Source organism: Mobula birostris, chromosome 7 (genome assembly GCF_030028105.1).
Source record: "Mobula birostris isolate sMobBir1 chromosome 7, sMobBir1.hap1, whole genome shotgun sequence".
NCBI lineage: Eukaryota > Metazoa > Chordata > Chondrichthyes > Myliobatiformes > Myliobatidae > Mobula > Mobula birostris.
This window is the reverse complement of record NC_092376.1, coordinates 74,540,948-74,566,606: the sequence shown is the minus strand read 5'-3', so window position 1 is coordinate 74,566,606 and position 25,659 is coordinate 74,540,948. Positions and strand designations below refer to the sequence as shown.

The following is a 25,659-nucleotide window of genomic DNA, read 5'->3' as shown; positions in this document are numbered from 1 at the left end:
ATAGTAATTGGTCTGAAGTTAAAGGGACAGCTTTGTAAACAAACAGCACTGTCCATAGTGCACTAACTGCTGGCCCGCAGCATGGGGCTGGCTGCTCAAAAGATGAAATTATGTTAATTGGCCTGCATCAAGCTCGACAACACTCATTAAGTTATTTAGATCAAGAAAGATTGCAGACCATTGATACTATCGTGTAGTACTTCAAATAGTGGATCTATCAATAGTTGGAAGATTTGTGTACTCAGAGAGTCAGGCCTCACAGCATTAATGTTGGGTGTTTTGTGAGCTCTGTCACCAGAAGCTTTTTAACCATATGTGTGAAGTCACTGAAGTGGCAACAAAGACCCTTGACCATTCTTAACATTCCATTGTTAGGAATGGTCAAGGGATGACAAGAAGGATGACAGAAAGATGGGGTGTCTAGAAATCCATTTCTCTTTCTTTGATTTTTGTGATAGACAACTTATTTCTCTGCAAATCATTCATATTTCTTTTTAGCCTCTTTGAATTGTACCTGTATTTTAGAAATCACATATAATTTGGAAATCTTATTTATTAAATAACAGGCACGGTCAGTGTTGCTTCCCACAGGTAAGATGCCCCCCCGCAACAGTACTCAAACAGGAGTACTTATTGTCAAGGGGCACAGCCACAGCCACAGGGGTACTCTCTATTACTTTATTCTTCCTATTCCCCCTCCTAACCTTGACCCACTTGTCTGCCTCCCGTGGCTCCGGTGTGACCACCTGTCTGTAACTTCTCTCTATGAACTCCTCACTCTCCCTGATAAGACGAAGGTCATCGAGCTGCAGCTCCATTTCCTAACGCAGTCTCTTAGGAGCTGCATCTGGACGCACCTGGCGCAGTGTGGATATCCGGGAGGCTTGGAGACTCCACTACCTCCCACATCCGGCACTGAAAACAACAAGCTGCCCTCACACTCATACTTCCCCCTCTCTTCAAATAACAGTGAAAAAAATAAAAAAATCAAACCCTCTTCACCTCACTCGTTTTTTAATAAAAAAATTAAGGAGACTAGGAGAGGGGAGGTTGATGTAGGGGAAAAAGAAGAAGAAGATAACCAAGTTGTTTGCTCAATTAAGGATAAACAGCGAGTGGGAGGTGGAGAGTTTCTTAAATGCATCTATTTTAATGCTAGGAGCATTGTCAGAAAGGTGGATGATCTTAGAGCATGGATTGATAATTGGAAATATGATGTTGTAGCTATTAGTGAAACGTGGTTGCAGGAGGGGTGTGATTGGCAACTGAATATTCCAGGATTTCATTGCTTCAGGTGTGATAGAATAGGAGGGTCAAGAGGGGGAGGTGTTGCATTGCTTGTCAGAGATTATATAACAGCGGTGTTCTGGCAGGATACATTAATGGGCTCGTTTAGGGAGGCTATTTGGGTGGAATTGAGGAATGGGAAAGGTGTTGTGATGCTTATAGGGGTGTATTATAGACCACCTAATGGGGACTGAGAACTGGAGGAGCAAATTTATAAGGAGATAGCAGATATTTGTAGTAAGTACAAGGTTGTGATTGTGGGAGATTTTAATTTTCCACACATAGACTGGGAAGCCCATTCTGTAAAAGGGCTGGATGGTTTGGAGTTTGTAAAATGTGTGCAGGATAGTTTTTTGAAGCAATACACAGAAGTACCAACTAGAGAAGGGGCAGTGTTGGATCTCCTGTTAGGGAATGAGACAGGACAGGTGACGGAGGTATTTGTTGGGGAGCACTTCGGGTCCAGTGATCACAATACAATTAGTTTCAGTGTAATTATGGAGAAGGATAGGACTGGACCTAGGATTGAGATTTTTGATTGGAGAAAGGCTAACACTGAGGAGATGTGAAAGGATTTAGAAAGAGTGGATTGGGAAAATTTGTTTTATGGGAAGGACGTAACAGAGAAATGGAAGTCATTTAAAGGTGAAATTTTGAGGGTTCAGAATCTTTATGTTCCTGTTAGGTTGAAAGGAAAGGTTAAAAGTTTGAGAGAGCTATGGTTTTCAAGAGATAATAGAAACATGGTTCAAAAAAAGAGAGGGATCTTCAATAAATATAGGCAGCTTGGAGTTAATGAGGTACTCAAAGAATATAAAGAATGTAAAAAGAATCTTAAGAAAGAAATTAGAAAAGCTAAAAGAAGATACGAGGCTGCTTTGGCAAGTAAGGTGAAAATAAATCCAAAGGGTTTCTATAGTTATGTTAGTGGCAAAAGGATAGTGGGGGATAAAATTGGTCCCTTGGAGAATCAGAGTGGACGGCTATGTACGGAGCCAAAAGAGATGGGGGAGATTTTGAACAATTTCTTTTCTTCGGTATTCACTAAGGAGAAGGATATTGAATTGTGTAAGGTAAAGGAAACAAGAAGGGTAGTTAATGGAAAGTACGACAACTAAAGAAGAGGAAGTACTGGCACTTTTAAAGAATATAAAAGTGGATAAGTCTCCGGGTCCGGACAGGATATTCCCTAGGACTTTGAGGGAAGTTAGTGTAGAAATAGCAGGGGCTCTGACAGAAATATTTCAAATGTCATTAGAAATGGGAATGGTGCCGGAGGACTGGCGTATTGCTCATATGGTCCCATTGTTTAAAAAGGGTTCTAAGAGTAAACCTGCCAATTATCGGCCTGTGAGCTTGATGTCAGTGGTTGGTAAATTGATGGAAAGTATTCTTAGAGATGGTATATATAATTTTCTGGATAGACAGGGTCTGATTATGAACAGTCAACATGGATTTGTGCGTGAAAGGTCTTGTTTGACAAACCTTATTGAATTTTTTGATGAGGTTACTAAGAAAGTTGATGAGGGTAAAATGGTGGATGTTGCCTATATGGACTTCAGTAAGGCCTTTGACAAGGTTTTAAATGAAAGGTTCGTTAGGAAGGTTCAAGCGTTAGACATTAATATGGAAGTAGTAAAATGGATTCAGCAGTGGCTAGATGGGAGACGCCAGAGAGTAGTGGTGGATAGCTGTGTGTCAGATTGGAGGACGGTGTGTAGCGGTGTGCCTCAGGGATCAGTACTGGGTCCAATGTTGTTTGTCATATATATTAATGATCTGGATGATGGGGTGGTAAATTGGATTAGTAAGTATGCAGATGATACTAAGATAGGTGGTGTTGTGGATGATGAGGTAGGTTTTCAAAACTTGCAGAGAGATTTAGGACAGTTAGAAGAGTGGGCTGAAAGATGACAGATGGAGTTTAATGCTGAAAAATGTGAGGTGTTACATTTTGGTAGAACTAATCAAAATAGGACATACATGGTAAATGGTAGGGCATTAAAGAATGCTTTAGAACAGAGGGGTCTAGGAATAATGGTGCATAATTCCCTGAAGATGGAATCTCATGTGGATAGGGTGGTGAAGAAAGCTTTTTGGTTTGCTGGCCTTTATTAATCAGAGCATTGAGTATAGGAGTTGGGATGTAATGTTGAATTTGTATAAGGCATTGGTAAGGCCAAATCTGGAGTATTGTGTACAGTTCTGGCCACCAAATTATAGGAAAGATGTCAATAAAATTGAGAGAGTACAGAGGAGGTTTACTAAAATGTTGCCTGGGTTTCATCTCCTAAGTTACAGAGAAAGGTTGAACAAGTTAGGTCTTTATGCTTTGGAGCATAGAAGGTTGAGGGGGGACTTGATAGAGGTGTTTAAAATTATGAGGGGGATTGATAGAGTCGACGTGGATAGGATTTTTCCATTGAGAGTGGGGAAGATTCAAACAAGAGGACATGAGTTGAGAATTAGAGGACAAAAGTTTAGGGGTAACATGAGAGGGAACTTCTTTACTCAGAGAGTGGTAGCTGTGTGGAACGAGCTTCCAGCAGAAGTGGTTGAGGCAGGTTCTATGTTGTTGTTTAAAGTTAAATTGGATAGATATATGGACAGGAAAGGAATGGAGAGTTACAGGCTGAGTGCAGGTTGGTGGGACTAGGATAGGGTAAGAGTTTGACACGGACTAGAAGGGCCGAGATGGCCTATTTCCGCGCTGTAATTGTTATATGGTTATATTATATGGTTACATCTTTTACAAGATAGAAATCCTCTGTGCTTGAAATCAGTTTAAGAATTTTCCCTAAATTTAAACATGTATCACTAAAAATAAATGAGTGCTTAAACTACTCTGTTAGCTGGAAAGATCTCCTCCTTGGTATGGTGACAGGCTCAGTGCTCAAAAAGTTGGTATTGGCAGCTAAACCCACTGTGGATGATAACCAGGGAAGTGATCTAGTCTTTGAAGGCTAGTTGAGTGCAAGATATCCTCCCTTTAGTGAGGGTACCTGCAACTAAGTATATCGGAAAGGGCTTAAGATCTTTGTTTGAGTTCAGAACCTCACGGATGGCAAACCCAGTATCATCACATCCCCCCCCCATCATACCACAAACCTGCCTTTGAAAGAACTCATAGGGAGAGACCGCCTCTGTCTGCAAATGGAGTAGCTGTAATCTTGTGCTGCTCTTAGTTTTCTTTCTCTCCCCCTAGTTTAAACTTCAAATTTAAAATTTTTTATTTGCTGATTCCTGAGGGGGAACAATATGTCTATGTCTACAAGAAGTGGGAAGAATTTGTCTGAACCTAGTGACAAAGGTAATAGGAAAGGAAAGATCTGATGAAATGCCATCATGGGCTGAAGATATCGTTCGGACACAATTCAATTAAGGATCAGAATGGACCAAATAAAGACCAACTGGAAAAGAATAGTAATGAAATGAAGTTATTTCTGGGAAAACTTAAAAACTTGGAAACTCAAGTTATTACACATGAAGAGGAATTGAAGATAACTAAGTAAAAGTTGTCTGAAGCTACAACTTGCTAGGAAAGATATCAAAATAAGATTATAGACCTGGAAACTAGGTCTCGCCGAAAGATTATACGAATTGTTGGGCTGCAAGAAGGAACTGAAGATGAAGATTTAATTGCTTACTTTGGTAAGCTTTTTCATACTTCATTTCCTACCATTTTATCAAAGCCACCTCTTATAGAAGGAGCACACAGAGTGTTTACTTCCAAATTTAAGGATTCACATAAATCAAAATCTGTTCTGGTTTGCTTTCATCACTTTAAAATTAAAATTCAAATAATGCAACAGGCAAGAAAACATAGTTTTTAGATTTATGGAATATGAGCTCCGTTTCTATGAAGATTATGTAATGGAACAAAGATCAAAATTTGCTCTGGTAATGAAACAGGCATATGATAAGAAACTGTTTCCTTCTTTCCACTATCTGACAAGAATTGAAGTTTTTCCCCCTAATTTTCCTCCTCATACATTTTTTGATCCAAAAGCCGCACTGGACTTTGTTCAGACTATACTGCTACCGAATGAACTATTTGAAAGGTTGTTGGATATCTGTATACTGTTCGCATTTCGGAAAGAAGATTTATGAAGTTCACTTGGCTATTCCATTGAGAGGCTAATAAAAGAAGATAATGAGATTTGTTCATTATTGCATATTATTGGTTTTCTTTTGGAAAGAAGATTTATGGTTCAAGTATGACTGTTTAAATGGTTATTTAGACATTCGACTGAGAAAAGAAGATAAAGGGATTTGTTCCTTTAATCTAATACCTAGTTGATGTTTTTTGTTTCTTTTTTAAATTAACTAACTGGTAGTTTTTTCCTACTAATAGGGTTTCTTTTTATATATATTTGGGAGGGTTTAATTACTTATGATATTATTAATTAGTATTTTCAAAAATTCAGCTGGGTCAAATATGCTATTAACTTTTTTCTGTTTTATTATAGCATCTTATAATTAAATTTAAAGCTTTTTTAGGGGATTAATATTAAACGTAAAGCTGGTGTTGTTTTTTCTCTCTAAGAGATAAAATTATTTTGGTTCTTTCTTGTTTATTAGATGATGGAATGTAAATACTTTTCTTTGCTGAGACTTTATCGTTTTTTCTGCAAGGTCACTCTACTTTTTTACTAACTGGGGGGAGGGAAAGAAAATACAGACAGAGCGGTCAGTGGCTTTGAACTCTATCATAGATCGCTTGCCTTTTTCGGGCTTCTGGGTGTGGATGGGTGGGCTTAGAGTTTTTCCCATGAGGTGGTTCCAGAGCATGCGTGTTTTTTATGTGGTTGTATTCTTCATCGCTGCCATTTTTGATCATCCCGTATTGGTATGTGGTCTGCGCATGTATAAAGTAGAATAAAATTATAGTATGGTATTTAAATGGATTAATATAGTAAATTGAAATGTACAAGGTTGAAATCATCCTATTAAATGAAAAAAGACTTTTAAAATTATTAATCGATTCCAACCTGATATAATTTTTGCTCAGGAGACACATATCAGGGTGGGAGATCAAAATAGATTTTTTGTATGGTGGAAAGGCTTGCTATTCCACCCTACTTCTCAGAGTAAAATGAAAGGTGTGTCTATTTTTATTAAATCTAATATATTTACTCAAGAGGATAGTGAATCAGATTCTGATGGTAGATTTTTAATTGTTAAAGGAGCGATCTGTAACAGAAAAGTCATCTTGGTCAATTTGTATGGTCCTAATTTAGATGATCCTTTTTTTAAAAAGGTATTTGCTTTATTGCCTGATTTAAATGAATATATGCCGATAATGGGCAGGGATTTTAACTGCTGCTTAAATCCTATGATTGACAAGAGCTCAACCAATCAACGACTTCCAAATCATTCCGCGTCATTTATTAACGCCTTTTTGATTGATTTTGGGTTGATTGAATTGTGGAGGTATCTGCATCCCGATAACAGAGAATATTCCTTCTTCTCACATGTCTATAAAAAATATTCAAGGATTGATTATATTATAATTGATCCCTGTTTTTTGCCTAGTGTTAAAAATTGTGAATATGACTCTTGCTATATCTGATCATGCGCCTTTCAGTCTGTCTTTAGAATTTGATGATGTTATCCTTGCCCGTCCACCATGGCGCATGTCTCAGTCATTATTGTAAAATTTTGACTTTATTAGTTTCATTGAAACCCAGATAAAAGAATTTTTTTCTTTTTAATGATATAGGGGGTACGTCCAAATTAATTATACGGGATGCATTTAAAGCATTTTTCCATGGTCAGATTATTTCTTATTCAGCTAAACTTAAAAAAAGACTAAAGCAAAATTAGATAGAATGTCAAAACAAATTAAAGATTTAGATAATATTTATGCAATTTCCCCTAATATTGATTTATTCAAACAAAGGGTGGAACTTCAATCACAATATAACCTATTATTAACTCATCCCATTGAAGGCTATTTGCTTAAGTTAAAGAGCCAATTTTTTATGTCTGGAGATAAAAATAATAAACTGCTGGCATCCCAATTAAAAATGGCTGGAGCCAAAAGGCAAATTTTGAAAATTCGTAGGAAAGATGGTACCTTGGCTCAGGAATATGAAGAAATTAATAAGATTTTTCAAGATTTTTATACTGAACTTTATAAATCTCAATGTCCAATAGATTCTTCTGAAATGAATGCTTTTTCACAAAAGATTGCTTTTTCTAAAATTTCTGTTGATCAAAAAAACTCTTGATGCTCAAATTAATGAAGCCAAAATTCATAAAGCAATTTTTTCAATGCAATCTGGTAAGGCCCCGGGACTTGATGGTTATCCTGTAGAATTTTATAAAAAATTTGGAAAGTTGCTTTCTCCATATATGTTGGAAATATTTAAGGATTCTTTTGTGAAAGGTGACTTACCCTCTACTTTTTAATGAGGCTTCTATTTCTTTAATTCTTAAAAAGGATAAAGATCCCACTGATTGTGCCTCACACAGACCTATTTCATTACTGAATGTCAATGCTAAGATTCTGTCAAAGATAATAGCCAATCAGTTGGAGAATATTTTGGATAAAATTATTTTTAAAGACCAAACAGGCTTTGTAAAGCATCGCTATTCCTTTTCAAATGTTCGGAGACAATTTAATATTATATATTCGTCCTCTTTTAAAACTCCACAATGTGTTGTATCTTTGGATGCTGAAAAAGCGTTCGATCGAGTCGAGTGGAAACATTTATTTAATGTTTTAGAGAAATTTGGTTTTGGTGCTAATTTTAATAACGGGATTAAAATGATATATAAAGCTCCTATTGCTACTGTTGTCACTAATAACTGTAGATCTCCTTTTTCTCAGCTTTCACGGGGGACAAGGCAAGGCTGTCCATTAAGTCCTTTGTTATTTAATTTAATATTAGAACCCCTTGCTATTGCTCTTCGTGAAGCTAAAAATATCCATGGGATTTTTGTGAATGAGACCATGCATAAGATCTCCCTTTATGCTGACGATTTATTGGTTTATATATCTAATCCTGATGAATCTATTCCTGCCTTGCTAAAATTATTCAATGAATTTGGAGATTTTTCAGGATATAAAATAAATTTCAGTAAAAGTGAATTGTTTCCTTTAAATGATTCTGCTTCTATATATGATAATACTCCTTTAAAAGTCACAGATTCTTTTAGATATTTAGGTGTTATAATCACTAAAAAAATTTAAGGATCTTTATAAAGCCAATTTTGTTCCCTTAGTAGACTCTATGAAGTATTTATTTAGTAGATGGAGTCCACTTACATTTTCACTTGTTGGTCGTATTCATATAGTTAAAATGATGATTTTACCAAAATTTTTGTATTTATTTCAGAATATCCCTGTTTTTTTGACTAGGAAGTTTTTTGATTGGATTGATTCTATTATTTTATCTTTTATTTGGAATAATAAAAGACCAAGAATTAGCAAATGTCACTTACAAAAGTTGAAAAGGGATGGAGGTCTTGCTTTGCCTAAACTAAGAATGTATTATTGGGCTGTTAATCTGCGATACATGTCCTTTTGGTTATATTGGGTTGATAAGAACAATCGGCCAATTTGGGTAGACCTGGAACTGAAAGCTGTGAAACAGTTTTATTTAACCTCGTTATTGGGAGTTGCTTTACCTATACAATTAGCTAAAGTTGCTAATTTAAACCTATACCTTGTGATTAAGCATTCTTTACAAATTTGGCTCCAGTGCCGTAATTTTTTTAATCTTAAAAAATTTAAACTTTGCAGTTTAATTTGTCAAAATTACTTTTTTAAGCCTTCTTTGAGTGATCCAATTTTTTTACTTTGGAAAAGTAAAGGATTAATTCTTTTTTGAATTTATTTAAAGATGATAGATTGATGTCTTTTGAACAATTAATTGATAAATATTCTCTTTCATACTCACACCTTTTGCAATATCAAGTTAGACATTTCTTACAAAAATACTTAAGTAATTTTCCTTATATATTGGAGACTGATCTGTTAGATACTGTTATGAGAATGAACCCTTCAACGAAGGGTTCTATTGGAAGAATTTATAATTTATTATTACAATGGGATAAGCATCCTTTATCTAAGATTAAACAAGATTGGGAAAAAGAACTTAATTTGACTTATGATGGAGGATTGGATGTGGATTTTGAAGTTAGTTAACTCTTCTTCGATTTGTGCTAGTCATTTACTGATTCAATTTAAAATTGTACATCGTTACCATTTGACGAAGGAGAGACTTTCTAAAATATTTTCTAATATTGACAGTTATTGTGATAGATGTAAAACTGAGATAGCTACACTAACACATATGTTTTGGTCTTGTTCTATATTGGAACAGTTCTGGAAGTCAGTTTTTTCAACAATTTCTAAAGCACTTAAAATTAATCTACATCCTAATAAATTAACTGTGCTTTTTGGAATAATTCCTCAAAATATTCATGGTATTTCTGTGCCTGACCAACATGCTACTGCATTTGTTACATTGATAGCTAGAAGGGCCATTTTGTTGAAGTGGAAGGATACATCAGCTCCCACTTTGTCACAATGGTTCCCTCACATGATGCTATGTCTTAGGTTGGAGAAAATTAGAAGTCGAACCTTTGAACCTTTATTTGATTTTGAGAAAAGATGGGGCTCATTTGCTCATTATTATCATTTGAGCTAATTGATAGATTTTCTCCACGATCTAATTGTAAATTTTTTGGTATATTTTTCTTTCTTGATGGCGGTTTGATGTTTATTGTTAGAAGCTTTTTGTATGACACATGGCTCCGGGGTTGTACACCTAATGGGGTCCCCCCCCACACTTATTCTGCTTAGTAGGGTTTTTTTATTATCACAAAATTTTTTTTTCAATCTTTAAGATAATTTTTTTTCCTTTGAGATATTGTAAGTGTTGTTACTTCGATGCACTCGTGTTATTTCTTTTGTATAATACAACAATAAAAAGATTTGAAAAGAAAGAAAAGAAAGAATTTATAGTATTTTCCTCAATCATTCTCTGTTCCAGCAAATTCCAATTATTATCTCAAAGTTCATTTATTATTAAGTTATATATACTTTATACAATCTTGAGATTTGTCTCCTTACAGACAGCCACAAAACAAAGAAACCCAATATGCAAAAAAAAACATTCAGAACTAAAGTTTACAAAAGTGAGTTCACAGCCACGAAACCAGTCATCACTGCAGTCAGTGGAGGAGCCAATTTGTTGCAGGCAACAGCCTCGGTTCAGCGCAGAGACGAGTAAACCTCGCTGAGCAGCGAGCCTGTACCGCACCTGTGGCCCCGACACCCTGACCTTTTCAATCTGGCCCAGCACTTCAATCAGCCAAACATCGGCTCAAAAGCAAATTAAACTCTAAGAGATTGAACTGACAAATCAGGAAGTTATACTATCCATGGTTAGAGTACGCTAATAAATTATAGTCTTTTAAATTGATTTCTCTTTTCTCTAGTGCATACCTCATCTGTGCATGGGCTGAGGAAGGAGCTGATGCAATGGGTCCTGATGGTGTCTTTCATTCAAATGCATTTCCTCCTAAAAGACTTGTGGATACTCTTGGAGCTGGAGATACTTTCAATGCAGCTGTAATATTTGCATTCTGTAATGGTGGGTTTGAATTTGTTCTGCTTCAATGAAACTAAGTTGGCTTTAAGAAGAGAGTTTTGCCCCCAAACTTAAGTTGTTTTGTGTCACGTTATTTTGAGTTTACATTGGCCTATATTGTATCAACGCATTGTCCCACAGATTGTTATAGAAACCATAGAAACTACAACACAGAAACAGGCCTTTTGGCCCTTCTTGGCTGTGCCGAACCATTTTCTGCCTAGTCCCACTGACCTGCACACGGACCATATCCCTCCATACACCTCCCATCCATGTATCTGTCCAATTTATTCTTAAATGATAAAAAAGAACCCGCATTTACCACTCGTCTGGCAGCTCATTCCATACTCCCACCACTCTCTGTGTGAAGAAGCCCCCCTCACCCTTAACCCATGTCTTCTGGTTTTTTTCTCCCCTTGCCTCAGTGGAAAAAGCCTGCTTGCATTCACTCTATCTATACCCATCATAATTTTATATACCTCTATCAAATCTCCCCCAATTCTTCTATGCTCCAGGGAATAAAGTCCCAACCTATTCAACCTTTCTCTGTATCTGAGTTTCTCAAGTCCCGGCAGCATCCTTGTAAACCTTCTCTGCACTCTTTCAACCTTATTTATATCCTTCCTGTAATTTGGTGACCAAAACTAAAGACAATACTCCAGATTCGGCCTCACCAATGCCTTATACAACCTCATCATAACATTCCAGCTCTTATACCCAATACTTTGATTAATAAAGGCCAATGTACCAAAAGCTCTCTTTACGACCCTATCTACCTGTGACGACACTTTTAGGGAATTTTGTATCTGTATTCCCAGATCCCTCTGTTCCACTGCACTCCTCAGTGCCTTACCATTAACCCTGTATGTTCTACATTGGTTTGTCCTTCCAATGTGCAATACCTCACACTTGTCAGTATTAAACTCCATCTGCCATTTTTCAGCCCATTTTTTCAGCTGGTCCAAGTCCCTCTGCAGGCTCTGAAAACCTTCCTCACTGTCTACTGCACCTCCAATCTTTGTACCTCAGCAAACTTGCTGATCCAATTTACCACATTATCATCCAGATCATTGATATAGATGACAAATAACAATGGACCCAGCACTGATCCCTGTCGCACACCACTAGTCACAGGCCTCCACTCAGAGAAGCAATTCTCTACCACCACTCTCTGGCTTCTTCCATCGAGCCAATGTCTAATCCAATTTACCACCTCTCCATGTATACCTAGCAACTGAATTTTCCTAACTAACCTCCCATGCGGGACCTTGTCAAAGGCCTTACTGAAATCCATGTAGACAATATCCACTGCCTTCCCTTCATCCACTTTCCTGGTAACCTCCTCGAAAAACTCCAATAGATTGGTCAAACATGACCTACCACGCACAAAGCCATGTTGGCTCTCCCTAATAAGTCCCAGTCTATCCAAATGCTTGTAGATTCTGTCTCTTAGTACTCCCTCCAATAACTTACCTACTACCGACGTTAAACTTACTGGCCTATAATTTCCCGGATTACTTTTTGTTCCTTTTTTAAACAACGGAACAACATGAGCCACTCTCCAATCCTCTGGCACCTCACCTGTAGACAGCGACATTTTAAATATTTCAGCCAGGGCCCCTGCAATTTCAACACTAGTCTCCTTCAAGGTCCGAGGGAACACCCTGTCAGGTCCCGGGGATTTATCCACTTTAATTTTCCTCAAGACAGCAAGGATCTCCTCCTTTTTGATCTGTACAGTTTCCATGATCTCACTACTTGTTTCCCTTAATTCCATAGACTTCATGCCAGTTTCCTTAGTAAACAGAGACGCAAAAAACCTATTTAAGATCTCCCCCATTTCCTTTGGTTCCGCACATAGCCGACCACTCTGAACTTTTAACATCATTTATTTTCACCCCAGCCACACCATCAGCTCTGGTACTGTGGTTCCCGTCCCCCTGCAAATCTAGTTTAAAGCCCACCCAATAGCATTAACAAACCTCCCTGAAAGGATATTGGTCCCCCTGTAGTTCAAGTGTAACCCGTCTCTCTTGTACAGGCCCCCACCTGCTCCCTACACCAGTTCCTCAGCCACTTGTTCATCCTCCAGAGCATCATATTCCTACCCTCACTGGCACGTAGCACAGGTAGCAATCCTGAGATCACCACGCTCGAGGTCCTGCTTTTCAACTTCCTACCAAGCTCTCTATACTCACTCTCCAGGACCTCCTCACTCTTCCTTGCTATGTCATTGGTACCGATGTGCACCACGACATCTGGCTGATCACCCTCCCACCCACTTCAGAATGACATGCAATCGATCAGAGACATTCTTGACCCTGGCACCCGGGAGGCAACAAACCATCCTGGATTCTCTGTCACGACCACAGAACCTCCTATCTGCACCTCTAACTATCGAGTCCCCTATCACTACCGCTCTCCTCTTTTTCCCCCCTCCCTTCTGCACTGCAGAGCCAGACCCAGTGCCAGAGATCCGGCTACTGCAGCTAGTCCCAGGTAAGTCATCCCCCCCAACAGTATCCAATGCGGTATACTTGTTGTTGAGGGGAATGGCCACAGGGGAACCCTGCTCTGCCTGTCCTTTCCCCTTCCCTCGCCTGACAGTGACCCAATTTCCTGTCCTCTGCTCCTTTGGCGTAACTACCTCCCTGTAGCTACAATCTATAATCTCCTCATTCTCCCGAATGATCCGCAGGTCATCCAGCTCCTGCTCTAGTTCCCTAACGCGGTTTGTTAGGAGCTGCAGCTGGATGCACTTCTTGCAGGTGTCGTTGTCAGGGACACCGGAGGGCTCCCTGACTTCCCACATGTTATGTCACATATTTATACTGATGAGCCTTAAGTTCATGAGTTACATCATCCTCTCCTGGTCCTAAGAAAATATTTATGATCATTTGTTCCTTATATAGAGATACAGCATAGAACAGGCTCTTCCTGCCTACAGAGCCACTTCACTCAGTAAACCACCTATTCAACCCTTGCCTGATTACAGAACAATTTACAATGACCTACTAACTGGTATATCTTTCCACTATGGGAGGAAACTGTTGCACCCAGAGGAAACACACAGGTACATGGGAAGAACTTACAAACTTTCTTACAGAGGACACCAGAATTGAACACCAAACTGCAATGCCTCTAGCCATAATGGTGCCATGTTAACCACTACGCTACCAAATGAGCAGCCTGTCCTTGAGTATCTGGTCACATCAATGGGAAGGGGAAGTCAAGGGAACACACACCAGTCAAAGGTTTCAATGTTCACAATTAATGTATTATCAAAGTACATATATGTTGCCATATACAATCCGGAGATACATTTTCTTCTGGGCTTTCACAGTAGATACAATGAAACACCATAGAATCAAAGAAAACCCGGACACAATAAGACAAACAAGTCATGCAAGAGACAAAGAACTGTGTAAATACAGAAAATAATATTAATAAAAATAATCAAGCAATAAATATCAAGAACCATGAGATGAAGAGTCCTTGAAAGTGATGGGGTGAGCAAAGTTATTCTCCTCTGGTTCAAGAGCCTGATGATTGAGAGGTAATAACTGTTCTCGAATCAGGTGGGGTGGGTACTGAGGCTCCTCTACCACCTTCCTGATGGTAGCAGCAAAAAGAGAGGATGGCTTGGATGGTCGGGTCATTGATTATGGATGCAGTTTTCCTGCAATAGCACTCCATGTAGATGTGCTCAATGGTGGGAGGGCTTTACAACATAATGGACTGGGCCAGATCCACTACTTTTTGAAGACTTATCCAGACAAGGCCATTGGTGGTTCCACACCAGGCTGTGATGCCACCAGTCAATATACTCTCCACCATACATCTATGGAAGTTAGTCAAAGCTTTAGATGACATGATGAATCTTCATAAACTTCAAAGAAAGTAGAGGCACTGTCGTGCTATCTTCGTAATGGCACTTACATGCTGGACCCAGAACAGAATATCCGAAATGTTACCGAACAGGTTCTAAAAAGCATCAGTTACGTACACTTGTGTGGCCATAGAACACAACAGTGTTCTTAAAGCGAACAGTTTTTAAATAGCATCAGTTGCGTGTTTGTGTTCAAAATGCAGTGATTTTTGTCACTGATAGTTGGCAAGAAATTAGCAGTAGAACTATTCAGAACTGTTTTACTCACTGTGATTCCAAGCATTCAAGCTTGGAGATGCCAAAAATGGCCATGAGTGTGAAACAATTGCACTACTTCAGAAAGTTAGGCCCTATTAAGAATTTAAAGTTATTGGTAATAATCTTGAATGTTACAATGAAAAAGAAGATTTGGAGGATGCAACCGTTGATAGCATTGTCTGAAGGCATTATCTGCACTTAGTGTCTCCGTTGATTTTGTTCACTGCATATACTGAATGAATTCCTCCATCAATAACTATTAGGAATTATTACATAGTTTTATAATACTGTAGTGCTATTGGTGCTGTTATAATGAAACTAAAGCTAATTGGGGCAACCACTTAATCGGGCCAAAATGTAATCCGATTAACTGGAATCCACTGTAGCTTAAAAGGCTTCATGTATTGCTGAACATTATATTTCCCTGCAAGCAACGGGAAAGCTTTTTAGTGATGTTCTTAAATAGGAGTTCCCAGCCTGGGGTCCACAGATGTCTTGGGTTTAATGGTAGGGGTCCGTGGCATAAAAAAGGATGGGAACCCCTGTTCTAAAAGAACTGACGTACGTTCTCATATTTTCAATGTTTAAACATTGACCTAATTAAAGTGCTGTCTAAGGATGAAAAGATCAGAAAGTGTTAGATTGTGTGTTATGCAGGTACATTTGATCCACAATGTTATAAAATATGGCACCTTGTATAACCTGATTTTTTTTATCTCTCTTTCACAGGCAAGTCTATTCAGGAAGCATTGACATTTGGTTGCCAAATTGCTGGGAAGAAGTGTGGAATTCAAGGATATGATGGAATTGTATGAGGAAACCCAAAATGCATTGGAGGAATAAATAGCTACAGTTAATTAAAATGAGAAAATTCTGCAGATGAACTTTGATTTTTGATCCTCCAGCCACCTGATCTGCAATTATATAAAATATATTTGTGATTTTCTTTGATTCTAAAACAAATTTTGGAATACTTAAACCTGCTAGATCCGCTGTAGATCTACAAACGTTTGTAGTTCAATGTGTACCATCCAATTGTATGATGCTGCATAACTGCAATTGAATCTCAGTATTCAGTCACGATCAGTTAATCTACCACAGAATCAGATATAAAGTGAGAATAGCAACAATAAGTAAAGCTTTAAAACCACACATTTAACTTGATTTATTCTTAAAGCTGCAATATGGTTACCCCAGTTAACTTTGTTCTGGTGGTTGGGGAGAGCAAGAGTGAGGGCTGATGAATACTGGATAACTTGATGTAACTGAATTTAAAGTTTAATCAAACAGAACATTTAATTATGTGTGTAACATAATGTATTTTTTATTTATCTTTGGAGCATCTGGAATTTCACCTTTTTCATTCCCGTGGACTGAAGTGTAGAAGTTTATTTAGATTATACTGGAGTTATGTAAATATGGCAGATATTAATTCAAATATCTCACTCAAATTTCAGTGCCAGTTGTAAATGTAAGTAAGTTCAGGAAGCCTGCAATTAGCTTTCAGATTTTATTGTAAATTGCAAACAGTAAATTGAAGTGAAAAGCACAGAGTACTCCACTGAGTTTGCATATGCAAGACCCAAGCATTAAGACAATGGGTTTGTGTTGATTGGCTTGTATCAAACCAGGCAAAATGGCTAAATCATCTGCGCCATTGTGACTTCAGTGTAAGCTAGCAGACCAGACGGATGTTGTCACTTAGAATATCAAACATGGTCACAGATATCGATCTCCAGAAGTGTCATCAATTACAATGTGCTTCCACTGTGTATCCCAAAGGAACCATTTGTCAACCCAGAGTATTGAAGTAAACAATGTCATTTCAACTACTGAAATTGTATTGAATTGCCTACTGTTACCTTTGATCTTAAGGGTATAAAAATGTGATGTACCTTTGAATGTCACAACTATGGACTCTGTGCGGAGTCTATGCCCCTGTGCAGGCAGGCTGTGGAATATGTTCGGCATTTGTGCTCATGACTATGCACATTCCAGCTAAGTAGTGTTCCATTATGGTGATAATTAACTCCCTTCTATTCGTTCTAGTCTGGTCGAGACTTGACCAAAAGCACTGCATCATTTATACTCCCTACCTACTCTTCCTTGTCTGGGAAAGAAGACTACGGTTTTGACTGACGTTATCATGAAGTGATATTCATTTAGTATTTAGTTACTGCTTCCAGCCACAGTGTTGGCATTAACTTTCAGTTTGGGAATTTTTTTTTTTATTTAACAGCCCTGTTGGCCTAGCATTTATTATTTATCTTTTCCTTTAAATTCTGCAACTGTTCTTGTTAAAGTCAGTCCACTGTTGACGCGTTTCAGTCTCTCTCTCTGCACTTGAGCCATATCGGATTGTTTTGACATTGGTTTGTGAGCCTCTACCGAGAGTGTCTCCAGAATGATGCCTGCTGGTTGTGCTGAATAAAGACTTCTATATCGCCAGCTTTAGTGTCTCTCTGGTGACTTTGATCACAGTCACAACATATGGGGGGCTCATCCGGGATATGACCCAGTGTGGCCAGAGACTTCAGCAGTTTAAGGGAGTGAGTAGTTTTTTTAAGAGTAACTTCCAAACTTAGATTTGTGCAGGAGCACAGAGTACAAAAGGACATGGCAGAGAGATGACCTGATAGTATAAAGGAGTGTGAATGTGTGTTTCTATGTTTTGTGTAAGGGATGAGCTACTAGACAACACTGTATAGTTTGTTGATTCAAAGCTACCAGTTACAAAAAGTGGTTACTGACTGTTTGGAATGCCAAAGAGTGTGTGATACTCATTCGGTGGGCATCAGATTAAGTGTTGCATGGCTGCTGAGAACCTTTGGGTAGTGTGGAAGATATTATTTGGGATGCCAGAGGGTGTGTGTATGCCTTCCATCTATTCTACTGTACCTAGCCTGTTATTCAAAAATATTCCCTTTAGAATCAAAATCAGGTTTATTGTCACTGATATATGTTGTTTTGTGGCAGCAGTGCAGTGGAAAACATTAAAATTAATATAAGTTACAAAACAAATAACTCATGCAAAAGATGAATAATGAAATGATGCTCATGGCCTGGTCAGAAATCGGATGGCAGAGGGAAAGGAGCTGTTCTTAATATGTTGAATGTGGGTCTTCAAACTTCTGTACTTCCTGACTGATGGCAGTAAGGTAAGGAGGGCACTTAATGATGGACGCCCCCTTGAGGGACTCGTAAACGTGTCCTCGGTGGCAGGGTGGGTTGTGGCCATGTGAGAACTAGCTGAACCTACAACCCTGTTCTGCATTGGGGGCTCTATACCAGGCGGTGATGCAACCAGACAGAATGCTCTCTTTAGAACTTTGAAAGTCGTTGGTGACGTAACAAATCTTCTCAAACTCCGAATGAAATAGGAGTTGGTATGCCTTCTTAGTAACTGGGTTGGGCCCAGCATAGTTCCTCTGAGATGTTGATACTCAGGAAGTTGAAGCTGCTCACCCTTTCCACCGCTGACCCATCAATGAAGAATAGTGTATGTTCTCCCAACTTCCCCTTCCTCCACTCTATAATTTATTCCTTGGTCTTGCTGATTTATTGTTCTATTTATTAAGATACAGCCCTTCCGGCCCTTCAAGCTATGCTACCCAGCAATCTGCCAATTTAATACTAGCCTAATCACGGGACAATTTACAATGACCAATTAACCTACCAACCGGTACATCTTTGGACTGTGCGAGGGAACCAGAGTACCCAGAGGAAACCCACGTGGTCATGGGAAGAGCGTGTAAACTCCTTGTAGCCAGTGGTGGGAATTGAACCTGGGTTGTTGGTACTGGAGAGTGTTGTGCTAACCACTATGCTACTGTGCTGCCTCTATTAAAGTGTAAGGTTGTTGTTACAACACCAATCAGTTCTGTACACCTCCTCATCACTGACATTGCCAAATAATAGTGGTGTCACCAGTGAATTTGTGGATGACGTTTCAGCTGTGCCTAGCCACACAATCATGAGTGTAGAGAGAGTAGTGCAAGGGACTAAGCATGCATCCTTGAGGTACGCCTGTGTTAATCGTCAGATGTTATTACCAATCTGGACTGACCATGATCTCCCGATGAGGAAGCCAAAGATCCATTTGCAGTGGACGGTACAGAGGCCCAGCTTTTGAAGCTTGTCGATTGATACCAAGGGGATGATGGTGTTGAAGGTTAAACTGTAACCAATAAACAGCAGCCTGACATGTTTTGAGGTTGTCTAGGTGCTCCAAAGCCAATGGGAGTACATCCACTGCAGACCTGCTATGATGGTAGGCAAATTGCAGCGGGTTCATATCCTTGCTCAGACTGGAGCTAACCAACTATTTCTCAACTATTATTTTGATAAACTAGCAGCTGAAATTCTTACGTTCTGGATTCCATATTCACAAACATTTCAATGCAAATTGCAAATGCAGCAATGATAAAATAGCAGCACACTTGGTTGCAGTGGCCTTTCTGGGTCTAACAAATGGGGCAAATGTTTATTTTACATGGTTTTCTTATAATTGCAAGACCCTATTAGACATTAATAATACAAGATAGTACAAGGCCAGTTCATTAGCGAGACCGACAGCAGAGGAGCAGCATGGACCAGGCTCTCATACTGTGACATCGCTTGAAGCGGTGAGAAAACAGGTGCGGTAGGCTTGTTGGAATCTGTGCTAGGTTAAAGGCTAACCCCCGCAGGTCGGCTCTCCTGTCAACACTGCTCTTCAACATACATACCCTGGAAAACAAACTGGATTGCCTTTGCAACTGCCCCAGTGCAAGATGAGGAACAGCTCTGTGCCTATTCTTACAGAAATCTGGCTCTAGGGCAGCATCCCAGAAACAGCTAGGAATTATCCTCTTTTCACGTGGATAGGAATGTTGTTACCTCCGGTAAAACCCACAGTGTTACGACACGCACCCGACCGCATCAGCCTCCGGGGCTGAGATGATCTAACTCCGGAATATGGATAGCCGGGGCAGCCACTTTGAAGATTCATGTTTCGCCGCCAGAGTTTCAATATTTAAAGAGCACCTGAAATGTGGATCGGTGCTCAATCGTCAACTAAACTTTGGATTCTCATCTAGCCTCTAGCTTAGAACCCCATCTACGTTTCAGTTTCGCATCGTTTCTCGATTCTGGTCTCAGATACTCCAGCACTTGGATCCTAACAGATTGGCAATGCTATCCTCACCTCTTTGCCCGGTTAGACACGCCTCCTCATTCTGTCCCTGGTCTAGTTTCCCCAGTAGTTCACACACTTTGCCCTCCCATTCAGCAGTTCTTGAAAGTTCACCATTTACAACAATCACTAGTTTGGCTAATCAAAACAATTCCTTCAGTTAACATGCTTTACTGGTTTATAACTCATAAAAATAAGGATTCTAGACACAGGCTTTTCAAACAGTTTCATTTATTTTCATTCACCCAATTACATTGGTTTGTAGACAGCAGAATAACCCCCAAAAAACCCAAGGGACAGTTTGGGGCGTCCTAAAATAATGCCGGAGTTAGTGGGAGCAGGCGCACCACACCCTACACAGGCAACACCACTGGTGGGGGGGCATTATTCTGTTATATTCATCTCAGCTTGAAGACATTGATCTATGGGTTTAAACTGCAGAATGTTAGAATCCCTGTTTAAAATGTTCCAATTCTGCATCTGAAATAATAATAATTATTATTATTGTTATTATTATAGTCTGGTCATGTGATTATCGTCCCTCTCCCAACCACCCCCTCCCACGACCTACTCAGCCCCAAAAACAGCCCTCCCTAAATTTATCAACATGTTGGCTTTGTACCAGAGGAGAAAATGCATTAGACTTAGTTTACATGGACATCTGTGGGCCATACAAGGCTGTCCCCCTTCCATCCCCACCTTGGATGCTCTGATAACATATCTGTTGTGAAAATCCCAGCGTACAGACCACTGCTAAAATGTGCCGGACCAGTTTGCGAGGAAATTGTAGTTTGGCCAGAAAGAGCCAGCTCAATGTCACACAATGTTTTGAATGCACTGACTGCAGCTTGTTAAGGGAAGTGGCTACCTATGGCGATCACATCAATGCTGATGAATGCACAGGATCTGTGTCTGGCTACATGGTGAAAGGCACCGAGGGTGTCAATGTCCTTAAACCCATCAGCTTTGGGGTCAATCATAAGCTATGGCTGACAGCAGAGATCCAGGAGATCAGATCAGCAAGAGCTGTACTTTCCCATCCCATCAAGAAGGCAAAATGGATTCTACCCAGAAAATCTACAGCCACTTCTGTGATAGCTGTGATACCATAAATTGATGAAGAAGTCCATGAGCACAGTAAAGTTCCAAGTTTCTCAAATGTCCCACATCTCACGCAGACCGGGGAAGGAAGAAAAACTCTCCCTGCCATGCCGACCACAATCCGACTCTGAGCCATCTGAAAACTTCGAGCTCTGATCAGCTCTCTGTCACCGAATACTGAGCATCATCTCTGTCCGAACGATTCGACCTCCTTCTCAGTCGCCAAAAGCAGACAAGGCCGGGGATTTTGAGGCCTACCCTCCGAAAGATTCCCGACCACACAGTAACGACAGCAGCGAACGGGCGTTTCAGAAATTTCTCCAGATGTTTCTCTGTGCTTTCATGTCCATTCTCCATCAGATCAGAATTGTCCACAGCCCCTATTTAACAGATACAATATCATTTTTTCACCGGAGGGCTGCGCACGCGCAGGCATGCCGCCATCTTCTCCTCCTGCCTTTCTGTAATATATATTCTGTAAATAAGCATTCAAAGTTCCATGTACAAGTCTGAGATTCATTTTCTTTTGGGCATACTCAATAAATCTAAAGAATAATAACCATAACAGAACTAATGAAGGACTGCTCAACTTCAGTATTCAACCAGAGTGCAGAAGACAACAAACTCTGCAAATACAAAAAGAAAGAAATAATAAACAAGTCCTTTGTTTACATAATTCATTACAGGATATAGGTAAGAAGTACGTGAATGGCATATATCATTATGCCACTGTTGTAACTATATGTTATAATTATGTGGTTTGTCAGTTTTTTCAGTCTTGGTCTGTTCTGTGTTTTGTGATATCACACCGGAGGAAATAATGTATCATTTCTTAATGCATGCATTACTAAATGACTATAAATGAGGACTACATGTCTTCATAATCTAATATTATTCAAATATTGCTAAAATATTAAATACACTACATGGAATGAGCTGCCAGAGAAAGTTGATTAATTCAGGTATAATTGCAACATGTTAGGGGCAGTTGGATAGGTAGATGTGGGCAGTGGGGGTTTATGGACTAAATGTGGGCAACTGGGACTAAAAGGGAAGATGATGTGATTGGCATGGACCTACTCCCCGCAAAGGGCCCGTTTGGGCACTGTTACGCTATGAATGCACAAACCATTTTAAAATAATTTAAAATACATTCAATTTAGGAATTTTAGGATACATTGTGTATCAATATTTGGGTGCATATAAATGCTTTCAAAGTCACAAACAACAAAATCTGCAGATGCTGGAAATCCAAGCAATACACACAAAATGCTGGAGGAGCTCAGCAGCCCAGGCAGCATCTACGAAAAAGAGTACAGCCGACGTTCAGGGCGAACTTTTTAAAGTTTACTTCTCCCACATTTTCCCGACACATAAAATAAACAATTGCAAAGACGTAAGTGGAATTTACTGTCAAATAATTCTCTCACTGTGTGCGCCTCCAACACTGACCCGCGGGTCTACGCAGTGCCCAGGGTCGGAGACCACTCCCCACTCGAGGAGATTGCATTTCCTTGCCCGCCGGCGCCTTCGAAGCGCCCGCCCTTGACTTCAAAAGCAAAGTGGGCGTGTTTGGGTTGTGACGGAAGGCCGCTGAATGGTGACAGAAACAAACATCACGCAGTTTGCAAGTGAAAGCAGGGGACTGCCATTTCGCGGAGGGAAAAGGCGGCCACGGAGTGGAGAGACCAATAACCTGGTGAGTTTGGGCATCATAAACTGGCGAGGCAGATTTAAAACAAAACCGCCCAGGCCTCCTCCAGTCTGCTTATTTAATTAACCGATTGATAAAGACATGAGTCCGGGTCCCGCTCCCGCTGCCTAGGCAGGCTTCCAACCCGGAGCTGCGGGGGGGACGTCTAGTTTATTCGAGCTTATTCTTAATTACTGTATAAACAGAAGTTTATTTTCAGACAGCGCTTATGTATGAAATAAAGCATTCAAGTCTAAAACATGTCAAGTACAGTAGTGACATACCTGCATAACGTAGGACTCTGCTATCCCCTTCAAAAGAGGATTTTAATGACGAGCAAATTTAGCAGATTGGCTGTATTTATAATGTGGCGGTAGCTCTACCGGATGTTGTTGGTTCTAGTTGGAGATTCAGCGATGTAGTACCCATCTGTGGAAGCAATTACTTCCTGAGAGCCAAACAGCACGGCAAAGGCCCTTTTATCCCTGCTGGTCAAACGCCTATCGTAATCTCATTTGCTCCTGCCTTTCCCATATCCCTGCTGGTTCTCTCCACAAACCGCCCTTCCCGTTCACGCACCTATCCTACTGTCCTTTAAAACTTGCCGTTGCTCAAGCACTCCACATTCCCACCCGCCACACAGACACAATGTAGAGAAAAAACACTCAAGTTCCCATCAAATTTGTCTTCTCCAATCTTGTAAGAAAACAACATTTTTTAAGTTCATGTGGAATTTTGATTTCTGTCCTTTCATTCATTGCCAATCCTAGATCTTAACTGTCTTTTGTGTTGATAAAATAATCTGGATTTCTGGCAGAATATTTTACATTTGATTAATTAACAGACAGGGTTGTGCCTGACAACTGTGGTCTTTGCTGGAGTTTACAAGTCCACAATCACGGCTTGATACAATATTTACAATCTTTGAGATCAAGAGCATTTGTCTCAGATCCCTCCAAACCACTCCACCTTCCCAGCCACCCCCCCCAACACCCAATCTGTGTAGTTGTTCAAATGTCTTCTAAATTCTGCATTTGTACACGAATCCACCACCTCTGGTAGAGCATTCCACAAACCTACCACACTCTGTGCAAAAAAAGGCTGTCTCCAGTCCCAAACTCCTCCAAATGTTTCCCTTCCCATCGTTAACCCAAGCAACAACACACACACAGTGCTGGAGGAACTCAGCAGGCCAGGCAACATTGCTCCAGTCTCAGACTTCCCTACCTCGGGAGATCTTCAAACGTGTTCTGAAACAACTCCTCAAAAAGTGTTAGGACTCCGGGCGCACCACATGCTGTGGAAATGAATCTGATTTCTTTAGTGGTCCCCATAGGCTTGCCTCAATCAGTTTGAGTGGAAGCCCTCCTCCTGCACCTGGAAGTAATGCAGCTCATTCTCACAGTGATCCATGTGGACACTAGATTGGCTTTTTGTGCCCTTCTCAGGTGGCTGAGATCTCTACAAGTCCAATCAGACTTCTCAATTTCTGACTGGTTGTACAAATCCTTGTTCTATGCAGGCGCACTGGACAAATATACAAGTTGCAGCATTCATACTGAGAGTAACCATATGCTTAGAGTGAAGTTGTTCAATTATTCTACATCATACTTCTTTGGGTATAACTATTGTGTGAATTTTGTGTAATGCAGTGTTGATTTGTAATGTCAGTGATCAGCCACGAATGTGTCCGACCATGAATCCAGTGAGTCAAAAGCATACATAGTTGCTTTAATATTGGAAATAATAGATACTCTGCATCAGTTTCACTTGCTCGTTGCTTTAACTGATAAATCATCCTCTACTATCAATAAAATGAATTCTACATTCTCTGCATCTGCATTAGCACAGATGTATGGCAATGTTGATAAATTGTGTGTTGTGGCATTCCATCTGGCTGCACAATATTCAATATCATAACTACATCATCAAACCTATTACAGACTCAGTCTATTAAGTTGAACTCTGTAGAACAAACTGTATTCTCATTGCCCAACAGTGCTGTTTCAATTTTTTATTGAAATCATTGATCACCACCACTTCTATCACTTCAAAGGCACAGAGTTCCAGGTCATTACCACTTGCTCCATATTCCTCATCAAGTTCTCTTACCAAAAACTTGACACTCTCCAAGTCCTTATAACATAGGTTCATGGGAACAGCTTTTATTTTGCCTACTCTATCAAAACATGGTACACTTCTGTTAAAAAAAACGTAACAACAGGAATTCTGCAGATGCTGGAAATTCAAGCAACACACATCAAAGTTGCTGGTAAACGCAGAAGGCCAGGCAGCATCTCTAGGAAGAGTTTCAGTCGACATTTCAGGCCGAGACCCTTCGTCAGGACTAACTGAAGGAAGAGTTAGTAAGAGATTTGAAAGTGAGAGGGGGAGGGAGATCCAAAATGATTGGAGAAGACAGGAGGGGGAGGGATGGAGCCAAGAGCTGGACAGGTGATTGGCAAAGGGGATATGAGAGGATCATGGGACAGGAGGTCCGGGGAGAAAGACGGGGGGGGGGGGAACAGAGCATGGGCAAGGGGTATAGTCAGAGGGACAGAGGGAGAAAAAGGAGAGTGAAAGAAAGAATATATGTATAAAAATAATTAACGGATGGGGTACTAGGGGGAGGTGGGGCACTAGCGGCAGTTAG

The 25,659-nt window shown here is 39.9% G+C and overlaps 2 protein-coding genes across 13 annotated transcripts in view; both read left to right on the top strand.

Moving 5' to 3' along the window:
* khk (ketohexokinase) overlaps positions 1-17,481 on the top strand; it is a 50,975-nt gene extending 33,494 nt beyond the window's left edge. For all 4 annotated transcript variants that reach the window (XM_072263437.1, XM_072263435.1, XM_072263436.1 and 1 more), the window contains 2 exons: positions 10,741-10,895; positions 15,769-17,481. In XM_072263437.1, coding sequence (XP_072119538.1) covers positions 10,741-10,895; positions 15,769-15,854 — 241 coding nt within the window. In that variant the 3' untranslated portion in view covers positions 15,855-17,481. The remainder of the gene's footprint in view (positions 1-10,740; positions 10,896-15,768) is intronic.
* Positions 17,482-22,914: 5,433 nt separating this feature from the next.
* ccdc82 (coiled-coil domain containing 82) overlaps positions 22,915-25,659 on the top strand; it is a 244,222-nt gene continuing 241,477 nt past the window's right edge. For all 9 annotated transcript variants that reach the window (XM_072263424.1, XM_072263428.1, XM_072263425.1 and 6 more), the window contains exon 1: positions 22,915-23,012. The gene's annotated coding sequence lies outside the window, so the exon portion shown is untranslated. The remainder of the gene's footprint in view (positions 23,013-25,659) is intronic.